The following is an 18,311-nucleotide window of genomic DNA, read 5'->3' on the forward strand; positions in this document are numbered from 1 at the left end:
CAGGCCTTGGAAGGTGGTTTGATAATGATTATGCCAACTAAAATTCTCTGTCTGATAGCTTCAAGAATTTTGTTACCGATGTAGGTCAGTCACAATCAATCAATAAATTCTTGTAAATTCAAGCTTTTCTTGGTCAAGGTGTATGCTAACTATGTTGAACTTAGTGGAAATTATCCTCGTTCTACCCCCAAATTTTATGGTTTTCTGTCTGATAGCTTCACGAATTTTGTTACCGATGTAGGTCAGTCATAATCAAATCATAATAAATTCTTGTAAATTCCAGCTTTTCTTGGTCAAGGTGTATGCTAACTATGTTGAACTTTAGTAGAAATTATCCCCATTCTACCCCCAAATTTGATGGTTTTGTGCTCAAATCATTAACTAGTTTCAAACCGAATTCAAGTAGAAGGTACAAGATAATGTCAGTATCTTTCCAATTAGATTTACATATCAAAGTAAACAGAAGACTGATTATCTATTGATTTTCTTCTGCTTCCTGAATTGTTTTGTTGCATATGTGAAAACAAAAGAGCAATTTTTTTCATTTACCAGCTATCTCAATGCATTACACCTAGTAATGCTATGTGCTACTAACTTAAAAGAAAAAGATCTGATCTTTATGGAATCAATGCTAGAGAGTTACTGATTGCTAAAGATGACATTCTGTCTGTTTCTAGTCTCCGACTTTATTCTGATCAAATTTTAATATCCTATGGATCTATATATATGGTAACACATGTAAAGAAGCTTACTTTTTACAAATCTATCCTTTTTCTACATAAAAATTTTATAGAGTATGCAGATGAGATTGGACACCATTGGTCCTGATTTTGATAACACAGACTCTTTAAACTTAAATCATTACTCTAACAGAGAATGCTAAACATTGAAAAGTTCAGGAAACAAAGAAAAAAGAACAGCATTACCAAAACTCAAGTAGTTCAACATTGATAATGTTGGCATAAAAGAAGTGATGGAAGGTAAACAAGATTTAATTAGACAAGGATGCAAAATCTACAATGGCATTCTTTTTTACAAGTTATAAGCTTGCATTAGAACTAGTATTAGTCTACTCTGTACAGTAGCAAAATGTAAGTGATAAGGAACACTCACTTTCACTAGTCTTCTCTTACATTTGTGGTGGCAGCGAAGGCTGTGAAGCCACAGCAGCCGACGTCCGTTTCCTCTTCTTCTTGCCACTACTCTTGTGCTGAGCGCTGCCTCCTGCAGCGGACGATGGCTTCGAGTGACTGAGACTGGTGGAGACGGACACGGGCACTGCAGCCTCCACTGCATCTGCGGCTGTCCCGACCGTGATGATAGACCCCAATGGACACTCCTGCCACCCGAGCGCCGCAATGTCCTGCTTCGCCTCCTCCAGTGACAGCGCCACGCCCACCGGCGTCGCCACCTGGCCCTGCACGGTCGACCTGTCCGGGCGCATCAGGTCCAGCGAGTTGAGAGCGTCCACGATGAACGCCTGAGAAGAACAAAGCGGTGAAGTATCAATTGCCAAGGTGGGGGTATCAGATACTCCCAGACCAAGGAAATCAAGGGATTTGGTGGGCGGACCTTTTGCAATCGGTGCAGCTTCAGGAATCCATGCATGTAGACGATCTGATAACCATCAAACCACAGAGTAAGGACGACATCAAATTTCAAAGAAAAAAACCTAAAACCCTCTCTTTTCTTCTCCTTCTTGCTCTTCTCCCCAAGGAATTCTAGTACGGGAAACTGGGATCTGATGCATGAAGGTGGAGTTAGAACAACGAGGGACGAGGATTTGGGCGGAAGGAACCGATCGCAACAGAAGAGGAGTGGCACTGGGGATTGGAAGAAGCAAAATAGAAAGGGGAGAGCATGGGGCTTGCACCTGGTTAAGCTGGTCATGGGAGAGGTGGTGGCGGAGGTGGGAGTTGCGGAAGAATCCGGCGTACTCTTCCAGGGTCAGCTGGCTCGCCGCCTTGTCTCCTTTCATCTCTTCTCTCGCTGTCGTCGGCGTCGGGTTTCTCGTGCCGTCGCGGCTTTATGTTGTTCCACCTCTTTCGCATGAATCAAACTTCCACGGGAACTCCCTCACCTACCCGCGTTCACACCCCGCTTTGGCGGGAAACGAGAACCACACAAGAGAGACCCATTTGGTGGGTCCCATGCCGGACCGGTGACGTGCCCTTTAAACTTGCAATTTACGATCCAATTTTACCCTTGACAACCTCTTCACTGTTGATAATACCTTAAAAAAATAATAATATAATATTTTATTATTTATCATCTTTATGTTATTAAAAAGAAGAAGAAAAAGAGGAGGATGAGGAAGACGAAGAAAAGAGAAAAATATATGGTATTTATGTTCATTAAAAAAAAGATAGTTTAGAAATATAAAAAATATTAAAATTAAAGTTATAAAATAGTAAAAAAATAATAATCTCCTTTAACATTTATAATTTGGTGTCCCTTTATATCAATAATGCTCCCGACTTGACCCTTTATCTACCGATTTTCGTCTTCGTCCACATCTTATAGATCGATTATGATATACTTTTAAAAATAATATTTTTATTGAGATGATTAAAAATAATAATAAGTTGTGCTATGTTTTTGACTAATTTATAATATTTTTTAATAGACTTACGATATTTCTGTAGATGTACGGAAAAATATAAGCCAATTGAAAAATATTGTATGTGATATAATATTCTTCTTATTTCATTATCCTTTCATTATGAAGGTTAATTTGATAATGTTGTTGGTTTTTATGGTTTTGAGTTTATTTGGATCATTTATATTATTTAAAAATAATAATAATATTTTAAATTCAGGTGACAAAAATAAAATAAAATAAAATTATTTGTAAATATTATATTATTTAAAAATACTACACACCCTATAGATGGATTCATAAGATGTGGATGAAAGTATGAAGTGTTCAAATAGGTACCAAATGAAAACTCTTTTAATTCTTAATCTATGAAGCTTACTTGTACATTATTATGACAAATATTTATTAATTAACTATCATTTGACTATTAATTACAAATTTTAAATTTGGTTGATACACTCAAGCTACCGAATGCTAATTACATAATATATAATATGAACAATATATTGTATCAGAATTTGTAAGGAAAAAATACGTTTATATGCCTTAAGTCAAGAATTTTGGCAAACTCTCAATGGCCAAATTGAGCATTGGCCTATGTGTCACATATTTAGTGATTCTTCTCAACATTTCTTCTGAGTGTTTGTGTGTATGCACAACCCTTTTTTGGAACTATTCATTTTTGTGAAGCTCCAGTGGCGACCAATGAGTTTGATGAATGCAGACACAGATGAGATTAATTGCAAATGCTTGAAAAAATAGGGTGACAAGAGACAGTCATGAAACAATTTCTACCACAGAATACATTCAGCAGAGATGGGATAGATTACAAATGTTGGTTGGTACAGGAACTACAGCAGCCAAAGCAATTAGTGAAGTAGGCAGCTTTGGAAAGAATCTCAAACTCATTCAGTGTGGCCACAACCTTATTGTAGCAGATCTGTTGTTGGTGTAGCACTTGATGGATGGAAGATGTGGAATGCAGCAGCTTTATCTGCATCAGAGTGTCACTATCAGAGCACTTATGATTTACACTAACTTTTGTAATCAATCTAAAAACTCAGAACTATTTATTCTTTTGGAATGCAGCAGCTTTATCTGAATCAGAGTGTCACTATCAGAGCACTTGTTTGGTAAGGGTAAGTAATATCACATAGTAATAGTGAGTAGTTAAGAAGATTCAAACTAAGAAACAGGGAAAGAACAATATGAAGGCTCACATTTGCTCAATTCCAAGTAATGAAATAAAGTTGACCCTCTAATTTGATAGTGTCCATTGTTCACTAACAATTTAATAGTAGCAATCTCTCTCTCTCTCTCTCCTCCCTTTCCTCCCTTGTGCTCTTTCCACCGTTCTTTGTTGGGCCAAGCTGATCCCTGCTCAACTGAACCAAAACAATATGTGAACTCAGACTAAGCCAAGCATTAACACTTTGAACCACGTAGTCAAAACGCTAAAGCCCATGACATCAGCAATAAGCTCATTTAACTTTATATTCCATCATAATCTCCTCAACATCCCATGTGGGACTAATCGAGTGTCAAATATAGGAAATATTTTTGAAGTCCCTGAAGCAGTTAACATAACCATATAGTTAGCTGGTGGCCTATGCAAATTGCAATTTTTTTCATCATTGAATAAAGCTAGCTGTTTGGAATTTGGGCATCTCAGGAAGTCTCGAGTATCTGTCATAGGTGCTCCCATCAAACTTTGGAATAATGAAAGTGGTTGAACTACATTAATATTACAGGACATTCTCAAGAGCAGGCGACGATTTGATAAAATATACTTTAATGTTTTTACAAAAAGTAGAAAGCTAGCTTACAATTAAATTGTTAACTCTAAGAAAGATGTGTAGCCACATATCACCAAGGTTTTAGAGGTTACGCATGACAAGCTAATCCTGTCAGCTAAATCTCAAGTTCAGACAAACAGCTACTTCTGACTTCCTGAATAGCTTTAGTTTTGACTCTGCCTAAATGTAAGCACAAAGGACATGCCCTCACCATTAGAATCAATGATCGTAATCTGACAATCCTGAAAAGCCTTAGCTTTAACTCTACCTCCACGTATGAAAGACATGCCCTAGCTACTAAAATAGATTATCTTAATTTGACAAAACCACCTGTAAACATTATCATTCTGTTTAAGGAAACGATATAGTACATTAATCAATTAAAAGTATATTTAACATGAGAATTATAGTTCCATAAAATGCCAATAAAACTGTCACACAGGGTGTATGGTTATATTGGACATCAAGCAAGCAATAAAATAGTAACAAGGAGAATGGTACAAACAGATACAAAAGCCAATAGGTTTAGCAACAGATAACTGTGAGGAAAGCATCAGTTTGACATTAAAGAGAATATAGAGGAAAGGAGTAGAAAGAGGATAATACCACAATAGAGACCTTGGTGTAAAATAAAACCCATCCTCTTGTGTACTTTCATGGTCAGGCACAGATCCAGTAGCTGAGATGGCCTTATTTTCAGAAGAATTTGGAGATTCACCACTGGATGAATAAAGATCCGAAGATTGATCAGAACTTTCTACACAGTATTTCTGCAGCCACATATCAGTCTCCCATAGGACATGCATGATACTCTCTCTAGCAGAATAACCATGACTTTCAAAGGGAAGAATAACCAAACGGCAGAGTGCTCCATGTCCCTTCAAAGCATTGAAAAAACGATCGGACTGCACTTGCAAATCAAAGTGGACAATTTTAGTTAGCAATTATGTTCCTAGCATTGGGAAAAGAACCCACATTTACCTACTAATCAATGGAAAAGCAAAACAATGGCGATAAAGAACGAAAAGATTTGAGCTTGGTAGACAATACATACATACATACATACATACATACATACATGGAAAAGATGCAACAACCTGCAGCAGTTAGAATTGCATGGATAACATATGTTACAGATAATTGATGTGTCATTTGTGGAAACTTCAGTGTATCAACAAATACCAGCCAAAGCAGCAAGAAAATTTTGTTGTCAAACAATCAGATAAAGCTAAGGATCCAGAATTCATGGATACTAAAAGTAAACAGATATGAAGATGGAAGAAAAAAAAACATATATAATCAATATAGAAAATAAGACCTCTGGCATTTGAAATGCACTCAAGCATGTGCAAACAGTCATGCATGCAAATTTATTGACAATTTATGTTTGAATTCTAGTGAAGGTTAGGGATGCAAAAAATCAGAGTCACCATATGTATAGCCTGGCTTGGCTAAAATTCTTGGAGGCAAGGTTTCAAATTTCACCCGATCTGATATGTAACAGGCAGAATTTATCTGTCTGGGCTTGATTTGCTCGGTCATCCAAACTTTTTTTGAGTGGCAGCAAGCCTAGGGTTTAAGTGCCAGCAGCCAGGTATGTGAGACTTTCTCCTTGAGCCTCACATTGCCACCTGCTCATGCTCATATTGCCATTGGACCACATGCCTGCTCGATACTCTTCCCACTCATATCGTATAGATAATTCTTAGGGTTAAGGTCCATTTTAGCCTCTGTGATTTTGACTATGGACCACTTAAGCTCTTATAATTTACTTATATCTAAAATAACCTTCTACATTTTCAAAATCGTAATATATAAGCCTCTCCCGTCAAGTTCGAGTTAACAGACGTTAAAATCTGCTTACGTGGCATACTGACTCACAATAAACCATTAATATAATAACACGTATAATTTAAGTTTAAAAATGGTTAAGCTCCATTTTAGTTTTTTTGATTTTGATTATGGACCACTTAAGCTCTTATGGTACACTCGTGTCTAAAATAACCTCTACATTTTAAAAAATATAACATATAAGCCTCTCCCGTCAAGTTTGAGTTAATAACCGTTAGAGTCTGCTTACGTGACATACTGACTCACAATAAATAATTAATATAATGACACGTGTAATTTAAGTTTAAAAAATATTAAAGTTCATCTTGTTGAGGAAGAGGAAGCGACAGAGTTCGTAACGGCGGATGAAGGCGGAGATGCAAAGGTAAAAGAGGTTAGAGGTGGAGGTGGAGGTGGAGGTGAGGGAGAGCTAGACCACCACATCATAGGTGCGGCTGGTGAGGGCACAGGAGAGGACGAAGTGGGAGGCGATAGAGACGAAGATGCCCAGGAGGATGAAGAGAGACCAAGAGACCACTGCGTGCCTAGCGTCGAGCTGGTCGATGCACATCCACCTGAGACAGGACCGGACTTCTAAACTTGTCATCAACTCAAGAGAGGTTGCGTGTGTACAATGCCCTGCTAGGCAGCAACGGCTCCGTGCTACTGCTGGAGATCGCTTCCACAACGACGCCTTCTCCCACCATTGATGGTGGCCTCAGTTTTTTTTTTAACTTAAATTATATGTGTCATTATATTAATGGCTTATTGTGAGTCAGCATGCCACGTAAGTAGACTCTATCGTCTGTTAACTCAGACTTGACGGGAGGAGTTTATATGCTATATTTTTTAAAATATATGAGTTATTTTAGATACGAATAAATCATAAAAGCTTAAGTGGTCCATGGCCAAAACCACATGGGCTAAAATAGATCTTAACCCTTTTTTAAACTTAAATTACACGTGTCATTATATTAATAGTTTATTGTGAGTTAGTATGTCACGTAAGCAAACTCTAACATTTGTTAACTCAAACTTGACGGAATAGGCTTATATACATTTTAAAAATGTATGAGTTATTTTAAACATGAGTAAACAATAAGGGCTTAAGTGGTCCATTGCGAAAACTACAGGGACTAAAACGGACTTTAATCCTAATTCTTAGGATTCACTGATCTAGAGATGAAACTTAGGTTCATTTTTCTATTTCTACCATCTACAAATTCTTAAATTTTAGTATTGTGGTGTCTTTTCTCAAAATTGTTTCAAGAGTCAAAGCATTCCTAAAGCTAAATTGAATACATGGTTGGGTCTGAAGAAGAGCGTCCATCTCGCAGAAGTGCTATCGGGAAAAAGATGGGCTGCATACGGTTTCTGTAGCCTCTTTGTTGACTTGATTAAATATGTTGTGATCATATTTTGCTTCGATGTCAAAAAGCAGTGAATACTTTGGGATGAATTACTGATACAAATACTCATGTCATGGATTCCTTTCTATCACATGTTTGGTTGGCTCACCAAAAAGTCTGCTTCGAAAAAGGCGATGCTGCGATGGATTTCCATTCATGATTTGATGGTTCATCTGGAAGGAATAAATAGGACTGTGGAAGTGGTCAGGGATCATGTTGTCTTGATCGAATTCAGTTTCAATGGATGAGAAAGATGTTGTCAGGGATCATGTTGTCTTGATATGATCATTAATTGTATCTCTCTCACACACGTCATTGAATTTCACTACTTTAATGAGAAGAGTTGACCATTTTGTGCCTTCACCCTAAGGAAAAGAACAAGATCTAACTTACGAGCATTCCATTGTTCTATTTTTACTTTGTATGCCCCGTAAACTTCCTTCCTAATGTCAAAGAAATGGAACAAGAGGATTTCTACACAACAATCAATATGACCTTTTGTTCATCCGAATGAATTGCACCTAAGTGCTTTCCTGCTGCTATTAATAGTAGTTTCTTTTGTAAATCTTGTGCTTCTCCTTTTTAATCTATCTAGAGTTTCTTCTAATGTCTATGTGAGAAAGAATGCTATATGTGTTCTTTACAAACAAAAGTATAAGAAAATAACAAAAATATAACAAAGGATACACTCAATATACCTGCATCGTCAATGTTCCTGAGTTGTTGTCTTCTTCCCCATGTATTAATAGAATTGGTTTCTTTATTTTATTTGCAGACATGAAAGGACTCATCTCAATATAAGTATTAGTGGCCTCCCAAAGTGTTCTATCTTCGTTCTACATGCATACAGAAGCAGATATTAGATGAATAACTAAAAAAAAATCTCTACTTACAGAATTTGTTAGAAAGTCCAAGAGCCTAATAGTGAAGAGAAGTCGCATCAAGAAAGAAAGAGTTCAAAACCTGAAAGCCAAAAGGAGTTAGAGTCCTATTGTATGCTCCAGAACGAGAAATGCCACAACAAAAAAGATGGGGTGCATGAGCTAATAGATTAGCTGTCATGAAAGCCCCATAAGAGTGACCACCAACAGCAATTTTATTTGGATGAGCGACCTGAAAATTCGAGCATGTATCAATCAAATAGGTAGACATGCACAACCCGAATAATCATTTTCTCAAGAAAATAAGTGTTCTACCCCTCTTCGTATGACTTCCTCAACTGCAGCCTCCGAACTAGCAACCAGCTGTTCTACATACCTGGTTAACATTATAAAAAATCAACTTAAAGGAAAATGCTCATCTATGAAGCATGACATACAAGTGATATTATACAAACATTCTGACATAATATGTCCTATAAAATGACATGACATGACACAGGCATGGTAATTAATAGATGTTTTTATATATTTTAAATTTTATAATTTATATGATACAGATGATCTATGATAGTATGATCATCATACATAAATTATATATAAAGTAGAAAAACCATTCATAGAATCAGCAAAAATGCATAACACCACTTTAAACACACATACAAAACATTAAGGAGTCCGAACGACATCCATGGTGTCATTATTTGGCAGATTGTACAAGAAACTCAATGTTTTGCATGTGTGTTTAAAAGGCTACAAGTAAAACTTATTTCATAGGTATGATAAGTGAAAATTATGTATGCAAAAATGGGAAGAAACTTACCGGTCATTTGCCTCTTCATCACCTTCACCAATAATTGGGATTGTTGGGCCAGAGAGAATTGCAAATCTGCAAGAATGAAATTTAGCCAGATACATTGGGCAATGAACTTAAAGATTTAAGGTAATGAAGCTCAAGGGAAAGAAAGGAGCTACATGAATTCACTAATGTATGCATTATCCTGTAAAACAATAACTTAAGCACTCTGTTTTGAGCAATTAGTTAACTATGGTTAACGCAATTGTGGCTTGTACACAGGCTTGTGTGTTGAAGTCATGACATGAATTCACATATTCATACAATGATCTCAATTAAAAGCTATGGCCAAAGAATTTACTTCTCATTTCCAACAGTCCAAATTGAAAGTCAATGATCACAGTAAAACAATGCCATATGGATTTCTGTTGATGTTGTACACACTGCCTGCTTGTCGTTCAAATTTTGGTATTTAATAGTGAAATACACAGAAAAGTAGAGAAAATATATGTCACTACATCTCCATATGGGTTGATCTTATAGATTTATCCTATGTCAACAGTTGAACCAGCAACCACAAGAACAACAAGTCACCCATAGATGAACCAACAACAAGCCATTAAGTCCCAACTATTAGGGCTCAGCTACATGATCTTTTTCCACCATTGAGCTAGACCAATAAATGTACTAATTCACTTAATAAACTGGCTTGAGACAATATTCTAACTGTCGTAACACCATATGAGGGTTTTTCTACAAGTTATCCTTGACCAGATGTGGTCGAGAGAAATGGAAAAAGGTTCGTTGAGCAGCATCTGTCCCCATCATTAAATGCCAAAAGTATCAACAGCATTGACAAAGATAGGATTTGCTGATTTGGAGAAATAGAAGTGTGCATATATTTCTTCTCTTTCTTCCTTCCTCTCTATTCTGTGTATTCTCTTTTCCTTTTCCCTTTCTGCTGCCGACATGCCTGTGTGGCCATAGAAGTTAACCATGCCATGCTGAAAGCACTTACCACTCTGCCTCGTGATTGACAGGAACCTACACCTTAAAAGGACACTCTTGCCTATGGCTTGTATATTTCAGCATAAATTAGTAACTATCGGCTATTTAACACAAAAATAGGTGAAGCAGCATTCCTGATAGCAAGTACAATAAAGTTGGTATTCAAGCTGGACAAAGAATCAGTGAAGCACTCAACAAAAATATTTGTACAAATTTATGCAAATTTACAGTTTTTGTGAGGGCACTAGCACAATATTGTAAAGAAATAATTTTCCTGCCTTCAAAAGATTTCATAACAAATATAATTAGTAGTTAATGAAAGAAAAGTAAGAATATAATACCCTCTAGCCAACCAGAGAAGTGGTGATGTAGGACCTATTCCTGCAAACTCATTGGGAGAACCACGAACTTGACCGGCAGCATCTTTGCTTTTAAACTCTCCAGGATAAGACCAGACTAGGCATGGCAGAGGTCCTTCTTTAGTAGGACTGTAACCAGGAGGCAAGTAAAGTGTTGCAGTTAGTTGAACACCATCCTTCCTCTGGTATCTGATCATCTCTTTCTGTAAGGACGCCAACTGAGGATAAGGATGGGGGAAATTTGTAATCTGAAATGACTTTTTATCTGGCCAAGCCTGTAGAAAATATTGAGTATTTTCCGTTTTCGATTCCTTTGAAGTAAGTATTCTTAATTGATCAATGGGCAATTCACCATCAGTGTAATCTGACATTAATGCAACAACAGTTTCATAATATTTTTCCTTGTCACTTTCCCATATCCTCTCTTTAACTCCTGTATTTCTGTGAAGAAAAATACCATGCGCACTTTATTTTAGTTTGACTAAGTGGCCTTCTATACACCAAAAATGGAAAAGATAATGCTTCATAAGAACTCACACGTCAAACAAATCAAGGAATGGAATGTTTCCTTCTGGTGTCGCACCTCTTCCATTCAGTAAAATGTAAGTTCCATCATCTTGCTTTTTAATTTTGGCAATGACATAGGTACCAGCTTGTGTTCGCCGCATCATTGGAGAGCCTGGATCAGAATATGCATCTTCTGATGATCTATCAAATAGTATTCGTGGATTAACATTTTTACTGTCTGGAGCGATGACCCATGTCCTAGTTCGTCGTGTTTTATACCATGATTCATACACTAAAGCAAGGGTATCATCACACCAAGAGATACCTCTGCGAGAAAAAGAACTAAGTAAGATCATGAAATGGACATGTCATGGAAAGCAAGTTATCATATCCCATTTTATTATGCTAGAGACTCTGTTTTACATAAAAATTTCAGGAAAACCGTGATGCCAAAGTAAGGACCCTTTTTACTATTTATTATTTTGAAGCTGCTATGCTCTTAAACTGTCTCACCATAGTTAATACCAACATGAGAAATTAGAAGTAAAAAAGACAAGTATAGTAGCCTTCAATGTCAACTAAATAATTACATTACACATGACACTTTAAGTTCTTAACAAATGGCTTTGTAATGACTTTAGTTCATTTGCAAGTTTATTAGTATACTAACAGAGAAGTATTCAGTCTTCCAGAATTTTAAACAAGAACATCAAGAACTACAGAAAACATTTACTAAATGAAAACAAAGATAATTTTTCTTGGCAAATTAACTTTTCAGTTTTCTAAGTATCAAAAAGTCATTATTAATTTATTATCATCATGTCCATCTCCTTTCTTATTGTTAGCACTAGACATTGGCACCAACCAGCACCACCACCACCATTATTACAATGACCACGACCACCATTGTCGCCATCACCACTAGCAGTGCCACCACAACAGTAGCATCATCACACATTTAACAACATTTACAGCTGCAGCCCGTCATTGCTACCACCTTCCCACCACAGTTACATGTCTACTGCCAGCACACCATCAACCATCACAATTGTTAACACCATCACTATAATTACATCATCACTACTGGTGTAGGACAAACGTTCAAGTACAAATGATACAGGAAAAGGGCATGGAGAGCAAAGCATGTTTTTTTCTCTCTTTTGGAGTTTCACAATAAAGCAAAGCTAATAGTGGCTGTGAAGCATGGACACGTGCATTCGGTGGATGTGTCCATGTCTGACATGTGTCGGACACATGGACACACGGGTCGAACACTCATGTGTGGTGCTGCGCTTGCATGGCCCCCACGTGAGGGTCATACACTTCACAAGAAAAAAAATCTGGAGATCGTCGCAAGGAAGCACATAACAATTATATCTAAAAATTGTTAAATATTACTTGATGTACTCAACCTTTATTTTGGATACTTAAATTTAGATTATTTTAATTGTTTTAACATGTATGACGATATTTATTTGTTCACATTGCTGAGTATATAAAATTTAAGTATAAATACTATAAAACTCATGTATGCATGTGTGTGTGTATATATATAAATATAAATATATATATATATATATATAGATATATATATATATATATATATATATATATATATGTCACTTGTCCTCACTGTATTCGTGCCTTAATTTTTTTTTAAATGTCATGTCATCGTGTCGTGCCCGTGTCCGTGCTTCTTAGAATAGCGGTGAGGGATGATGAAGAAAGTTAAAAGGGAGAAGAGAAGATAATATTATACTTGCTCTAGTTCCCAAGCATCACAATTAGGATCCTAGCCTCACACCATGTGCCTCACACATGGACGATGGCATTGCACAATGGAAGGATAAGTAGTTGACTCACTCTAACTCTAGGATTCATTCTAAGGATGAGATCTGACACCATTGACACATATTCCCTTCATTCATACCCTAGTGTTCTAGGTCACAACCTCGTCCAGTATATAAGAGAAAGGAAAACTACAAAAGCCAAGCAAAAAAAATCAAGAAAATATATCTTGTAAATCAAGGCATATTAATCATTTCTTCTTTCTTTCTTGGAGAAGATGTATTTAAAATTTATTTTGGTAAATAAACTTTTTTTGCATATGGGATATTTGATTGATAGAGATTTCTTTCTTTCTAAACGTCTTCCATCAATTTTCAACTTCGTTGTAGAAATGAAATTCTTTAATCAAGCCTTAGAAATTTACATCAAGTTCAAATTTTGATTTCTTCCAATTTTTTCATTTGGCTTCCTTTTTCTTCTTCCTTAGCTATCTAAAAAAAGTAATATATACATATACATACATATATATATATATATATATATATATATATATATATATATATATATATATATATATATATATATATATATATATATATATATATATATATATATATATATAATATTTGCATATTCTCCCCCAAAACTAATAAAACTTATTCAAATGGAGATGAAATCAAGTAGTGCCACATCAACCACCATCACCACCCTCATTATGGCCCCACCTCCACCATCTCACGGCCACCATCACCACCACTACAACCATTACAGCACCACCATTATTACCATTGTTGTCACCTTCACTACATTGTCACCAACATCATCACTAGTATCATGCGACCACCATCGTAGTCACAGTTTCCACGTCACCACCATCACTACCGCTACTATCATGCTATGATCATCATTGTCACCTTTGTAACCATAACACATGCCTTTGTCGCCACCATACCTCATGAACACTAAAACACCATCACTAACATCAACAATGTCATCACTGCCACCGCCACCTACCACCATCATTGCACCAACATTACTTCAACGCCACCAATATCACAACAAATTGAGGAAGATAAAAAGAAAGAAGAGAAAAGTTTCAATTTTGAATAATTAAATATGTTGCTGTTTTCTATAGAGAAATGAATAGTAAAACAAAATGAAATATGGAAATAAAATCATAATTTTTTTCTCCAAAAATATACATGCCTAAAAAGCTTTAAATAAAAGTTCCATGTTTTCTAAGGTTATCAGGCGTGCACCAAGTACTTACAGGATGGATACTTTCTTACAACATATGAAGTGACTTGATTTATGCATAGAAAAAGATACAGAAACAAAAGGCATACCCATATCGAAGATCAAGTTTATGTAAAACCTCAGGCTGTTCACCGTTTATAGGTTCAGCAGACTCCATGTAAACAATATCACGTGGGGAAACTTCTACCTTTGCATCTCCTCCATCTTGTGTCTCCACCCTGATATATCAGGACATTAAATGAGACTAAGACCTTCAACCATATACCAAATGACACCCAAATTACTCATTACATTCTCAAGATGAGCACATGATGTTCGTATATCTGATATAAAAGCTTCTTGGTGCCACTTTCGAGCATGGGAAACTAAGTTTATGCATCTTTGAGTAACTTAGGAGTTTAACAAAGATGACAAATAACATTATAAAAGTTGTGCAAATTTATTCCTATATCTTCATGTTGTATTCATGATCTTATATCTATTGCTTCAATTAAGCCACATTGACAACTTTTTAGACTAGGTTCCTGAGAAACTAGTGGATAAGGTACTTCAATATTTCACTGTTGGCAAGTCAAAGAACATTCTTCTAGATGAACTATGTGATGGAATGTGCAGAAGCAACATGAGATGTCATCATTTTTTTCAAAATACTCTCTTGTCAAATGCCTACTCACTACAAGGGCTCAAGCAAATCCAGTGCCATAATTTTACCAGGTTTTATATCCATCCAATTTCCTTTGCATCTAGAAGTAAAATTCTTCATACAATCATACTGAACTTTTTCTAATGTCTGTTGATGTTTTATATACCTATCCAATATCAAATGTTCATATGCTTCTTAAAAATGTTTACTTGATAAAAAAAATGAAAGGTATTATAGCTTTGAATTACCAATATAGACTTGAAGGTTTGTCTGGTCTCCAATTGATCGAACGCTTTCCTCTGCGAACGCTATTGAATGCAATAGGAATATCTTCAGCCAAAGGCAAGTCACATATTTCTCTGACAAACTTCCCAGTTGTTGTCCACAATTCAACTTTCTTTGGGAATCTTCCACAGGGTACAATGTAGGAGTACGGTCGATGAATAGAAGTAACCAATATGTACTTGTCATCTGGTGAAGGATCAATAGATGTATATACAGCAGGTGGCCCAACAGTCTTCATTGTCCCATCCAAAGATACCAGTACTAGCTGTGATGTGGAATAGTAGTCAAATAAATCTTCATCATATTCGTCCTTCAGTAGATCCTGGAAGGTCCTAAGTTGAACAACATTTTTCTGCTCATTTGATTGAACTTTTGGGCCAGATGGGACCAATGGTTTCTTTGGAGGGGCTCCACGAGAAATAGGGATAGTGCAGACTAACAACATGGAATCGTTCACCCAGACAAAACTACAAGATCACAGGTGGCAAAGTATTAAATCACTGGTGATGCAAAATTTAGCAGAAAGAAAAAAAAAAAACTGGCCCTTACTTGTCAAAAACTGCGTTCAAGAATATATCAGGCGATTGGAACAGTGGTCTAGCTTTTCCAGATTCTACATCTGCAACCCAAACTCTAAGCTTGCTACTATCGTTGTCCTCCTAAATTGAAAATATTGAGGAGTCATTGGACGGATGTGAAACAACAAACTGCATCGCTATAATAAAAAGCACCTGCAGGTTTACTTCATCAACTCGAATGCTGAATGATAAATGCCGACCATCTCGTGACCTAAAGTAAGTAGAATCAGAAAATGGATATGTTAGAAAGTCAGCTAAGTGACTTATTGTTGCATCCAAAATGTTGTTTCTTAGACAATTAACAGGAATTCAAAACTCAAAAATTAGGAACAAAATAAATAATTCATGTTGCCAATCCAGATAAAAAACAATAAGTTCATTCACTGCTTTTATATTATATCCATAAATTTCGTCAATCAACATCAAGAAGGATAAGAAAATTACTAAGCTTTCAGATGCAAAGAGCCTTTTGGTGAAAAAAGAAATTACCAGCTAACAAAATTAATCTTAGCTCCATCAGGGAATCCGTGCACTTCTTGTTCAGGTCCTAGCTTACCATCATCAGTTAAGGAATGAATTCCAATCCCCGTATAGAAGGACCTAAGAGACATACCACATCATAACTTACAAACATGGCAGAATTAAAATCAAATTCAAATTTGCTACAACTTGTGCACTGGACTCGAATACCGGAATGAAACAAGGAACCCATCCATTACTCACATTCGACTCCGGGCATTATAGTTACCATCAATTCGTATACCAGCAAGCTTTTCCTCAGGGCGAGCAAGCTCAGAAAGCGGTGGCAGAGATCTCCGTTTCAGAAAGAGTATCTTATCCCTGTGTGGTGAAAATGACAATACAGGGAGGGGTGGTGCATCAACAATATCTCGAATTTCCTTTGGAGGAAACCTATACCCCCCAAGTGACAAACTTTCTGCATCATATGAACCAAAATATTTTAAGAATAAGTGAACTTTGTTCTCACACAAAGGAGGACAACAATTTACAATGTCCAAACTATTTGGGATGAACTACATGGTTGGAATCTCCTCAAAACAAAGAAGAATTAGCAAGTCAATAGTATAATCATGTTCCCAGCAAGATCATTGGAATCTAAAAGACTATAGAATGACTCAGCAAATTCCAAGCATCTTTGAAAAAAGATCAAAAGTATAGTAATTCACGACTTAAGAACTCGAGACAATATCAACCAACTGTGAAACCGCAATAACCACCAAAATAGATTGCCCATTTAAAATGGTATTACGCATGTAAGAAGGAACCTGCCACTAACATGATCCAAAGCAATAAGGGATAGTAAAACAATAGCACTACTTCAGTCCACAGCAGTTTATCTCGATAGCAATATCTCCCAAAACAGAAAAAACAGAATAAAGAAATTGATATCAACAGCAACTGCTGCCCAAATCACAAACTAACAGAAAAGAAAGCCATGCGTTCTCCTGAACAGGATTGTAAACAAAGCATATCCCTAAGATAACTGAAGGGCAAGGGAAATTTGCCTCGATGCAGCCACTACCACCAGCAACCGACTTTTCATCGATTCAAAATGGCATGTCAATCAAGCAAGCACGAAACCAGCACTTGCGAAAACAAAACCCGGGATCCGCTCCAAATTTTAATGTAAGTTACGGATTCAGGGACATCAACCGGATTATCTGAAGAAGAGAAAATTCAATCTTGTCATATCTAGCCAAAGCAAATTAGACGATCGGGCAAGAAACCTGCAATCCCAAGACCAAGAATCCAAGCCAAAAATCCATTTTTTATATATGTAGAGATGAACAACGAATCACTGAATATAACGACTTTTCTATGAGTGACCATCTTCTTGAAGCCTCTAGCAAAAGGAAAACCTAACCAGAAAACCACGCTAAAAACCCAAAAGGTGCGATCTTTCCTGGGTCAGCTCTTGAGGCGATCCAAAAGCAGTAAAGATGACAATTTTTTGCGCGCACCTTCATCTTCTAGGGGCAGAGAAGTGGGGGCCGGAGATCCGTTCGGGTCCGCGACGCCACTCTCGGCAGCGGATGCGAAGGGGACCAGCCTGGCGAGCCGGGAGGGGGCGGAGGAAGCCGCGTGGGACCTCATGTGCCTCACGCGACGGAATCGAAGCGAATTAGGGACACGCAGAGGAGGAGGGCAGAAGCGGCCGCCACCGTGGGGGAGGGAGCCGAGAGGAGGAGGAGGAAGAGGGGGGCACAGCGTGGGATAGATGAGAGAGAAGCGGCAGTAGACTTTGTGAAGGAACATTTTATTGCGAGATGGGGTTCGGAGGGACACCCAAAATGTCGACACTATTCTACAGTTTCACTGCTTTATTGGTATATCCCCACTGCCGATTTGCCAGTGCTGCTTTGGTACGTTCCTCTGTGGCCCACATGGGAGCCAATGAGCTATGAGCCGATGCTTTCTCCCAAAAGAATAAAAAGGGGAAAGAAAGTGCTTTATTTTCTGAATTATTCTGATTCGTTTTCGCTCCTAAAAATATCTCCCTGTCCTTTTAACAACGTTGACACGTGGCATCCACTTAAAGGTCAAATTTTTTCTTTTA

At 37.0% G+C, this 18,311-nt stretch overlaps 2 protein-coding genes across 9 annotated transcripts; both read right to left on the minus strand.

Annotated features, from left to right (window-relative positions):
* Nucleotides 1-974: 974 nt before the first annotated feature.
* LOC103996457 (uncharacterized) lies at nucleotides 975-2,041 on the minus strand. Of its 2 annotated transcripts, none has more exons than XM_009417380.3 (3): nucleotides 1,874-2,041; nucleotides 1,573-1,617; nucleotides 975-1,480 (listed from the first exon to the last, which is right to left on the minus strand). In XM_009417380.3, the coding sequence occupies exons 1-3, from the start codon at nucleotides 1,976-1,978 to the stop codon at nucleotides 1,130-1,132; spliced, it is 501 nt and encodes a 166-aa protein (XP_009415655.2). In that variant the 5' UTR covers nucleotides 1,979-2,041; the 3' UTR covers nucleotides 975-1,129. The 2 variants fall into 2 exon arrangements, with proteins under 2 accessions (XP_009415655.2, XP_018685946.2); XM_018830401.2 differs by having other exon boundaries at nucleotides 1,573-1,741; nucleotides 1,874-2,011.
* Nucleotides 2,042-3,330: 1,289 nt separating this feature from the next.
* On the minus strand, nucleotides 3,331-18,045 carry LOC103995899 (probable glutamyl endopeptidase, chloroplastic). Of its 7 annotated transcripts, none has more exons than XM_065163617.1 (16): nucleotides 17,716-18,045; nucleotides 16,457-16,670; nucleotides 16,223-16,333; nucleotides 15,899-15,944; nucleotides 15,705-15,814; nucleotides 15,119-15,622; nucleotides 14,317-14,445; nucleotides 11,213-11,509; nucleotides 10,658-11,116; nucleotides 9,336-9,401; nucleotides 8,831-8,891; nucleotides 8,598-8,747; nucleotides 8,333-8,470; nucleotides 5,002-5,300; nucleotides 3,820-3,984; nucleotides 3,331-3,593 (listed from the first exon to the last, which is right to left on the minus strand). In XM_065163617.1, the coding sequence occupies exons 1-15, from the start codon at nucleotides 18,008-18,010 to the stop codon at nucleotides 3,981-3,983; spliced, it is 2,883 nt and encodes a 960-aa protein (XP_065019689.1). In that variant the 5' UTR covers nucleotides 18,011-18,045; the 3' UTR covers nucleotides 3,331-3,593; nucleotides 3,820-3,980. The 7 variants fall into 7 exon arrangements, with proteins under 7 accessions (XP_065019689.1, XP_065019688.1, XP_065019687.1 ...); XM_065163616.1 differs by having other exon boundaries at nucleotides 5,014-5,300; nucleotides 15,887-15,944; XM_065163615.1 differs by having other exon boundaries at nucleotides 15,887-15,944.
* Nucleotides 18,046-18,311: the final 266 nt, after the last annotated feature.

Source organism: Musa acuminata, chromosome BXJ3-8 (genome assembly GCF_036884655.1).
Source record: "Musa acuminata AAA Group cultivar baxijiao chromosome BXJ3-8, Cavendish_Baxijiao_AAA, whole genome shotgun sequence".
Classification (NCBI taxonomy): domain Eukaryota; kingdom Viridiplantae; phylum Streptophyta; class Magnoliopsida; order Zingiberales; family Musaceae; genus Musa; species Musa acuminata.

Excerpts from the sequence above, each read along its gene's own strand:
- LOC103995899 (XM_065163615.1), bottom strand. The coding sequence starts at position 18,010 with ATGTTCCTTCACAAAGTCTACTGCCGCTTCTCTCTCATCTATCCCACG. Across the intron at positions 16,671-17,715 it reads TCTGCCCCTAGAAGATGAAG|AAAGTTTGTCACTTGGGGGG; the intron begins GTGCGCGCAAAA and ends CATATGATGCAG. Across the intron at positions 15,815-15,886 it reads TTGATGAAGTAAACCTGCAG|GAGGACAACGATAGTAGCAA; the intron begins GTGCTTTTTATT and ends TTTTCAATTTAG.
- LOC103996457 (XM_018830401.2), bottom strand. Across the intron at positions 1,481-1,572 it reads AGCTGCACCGATTGCAAAAG|GCGTTCATCGTGGACGCTCT; the intron begins GTCCGCCCACCA and ends TGTTCTTCTCAG.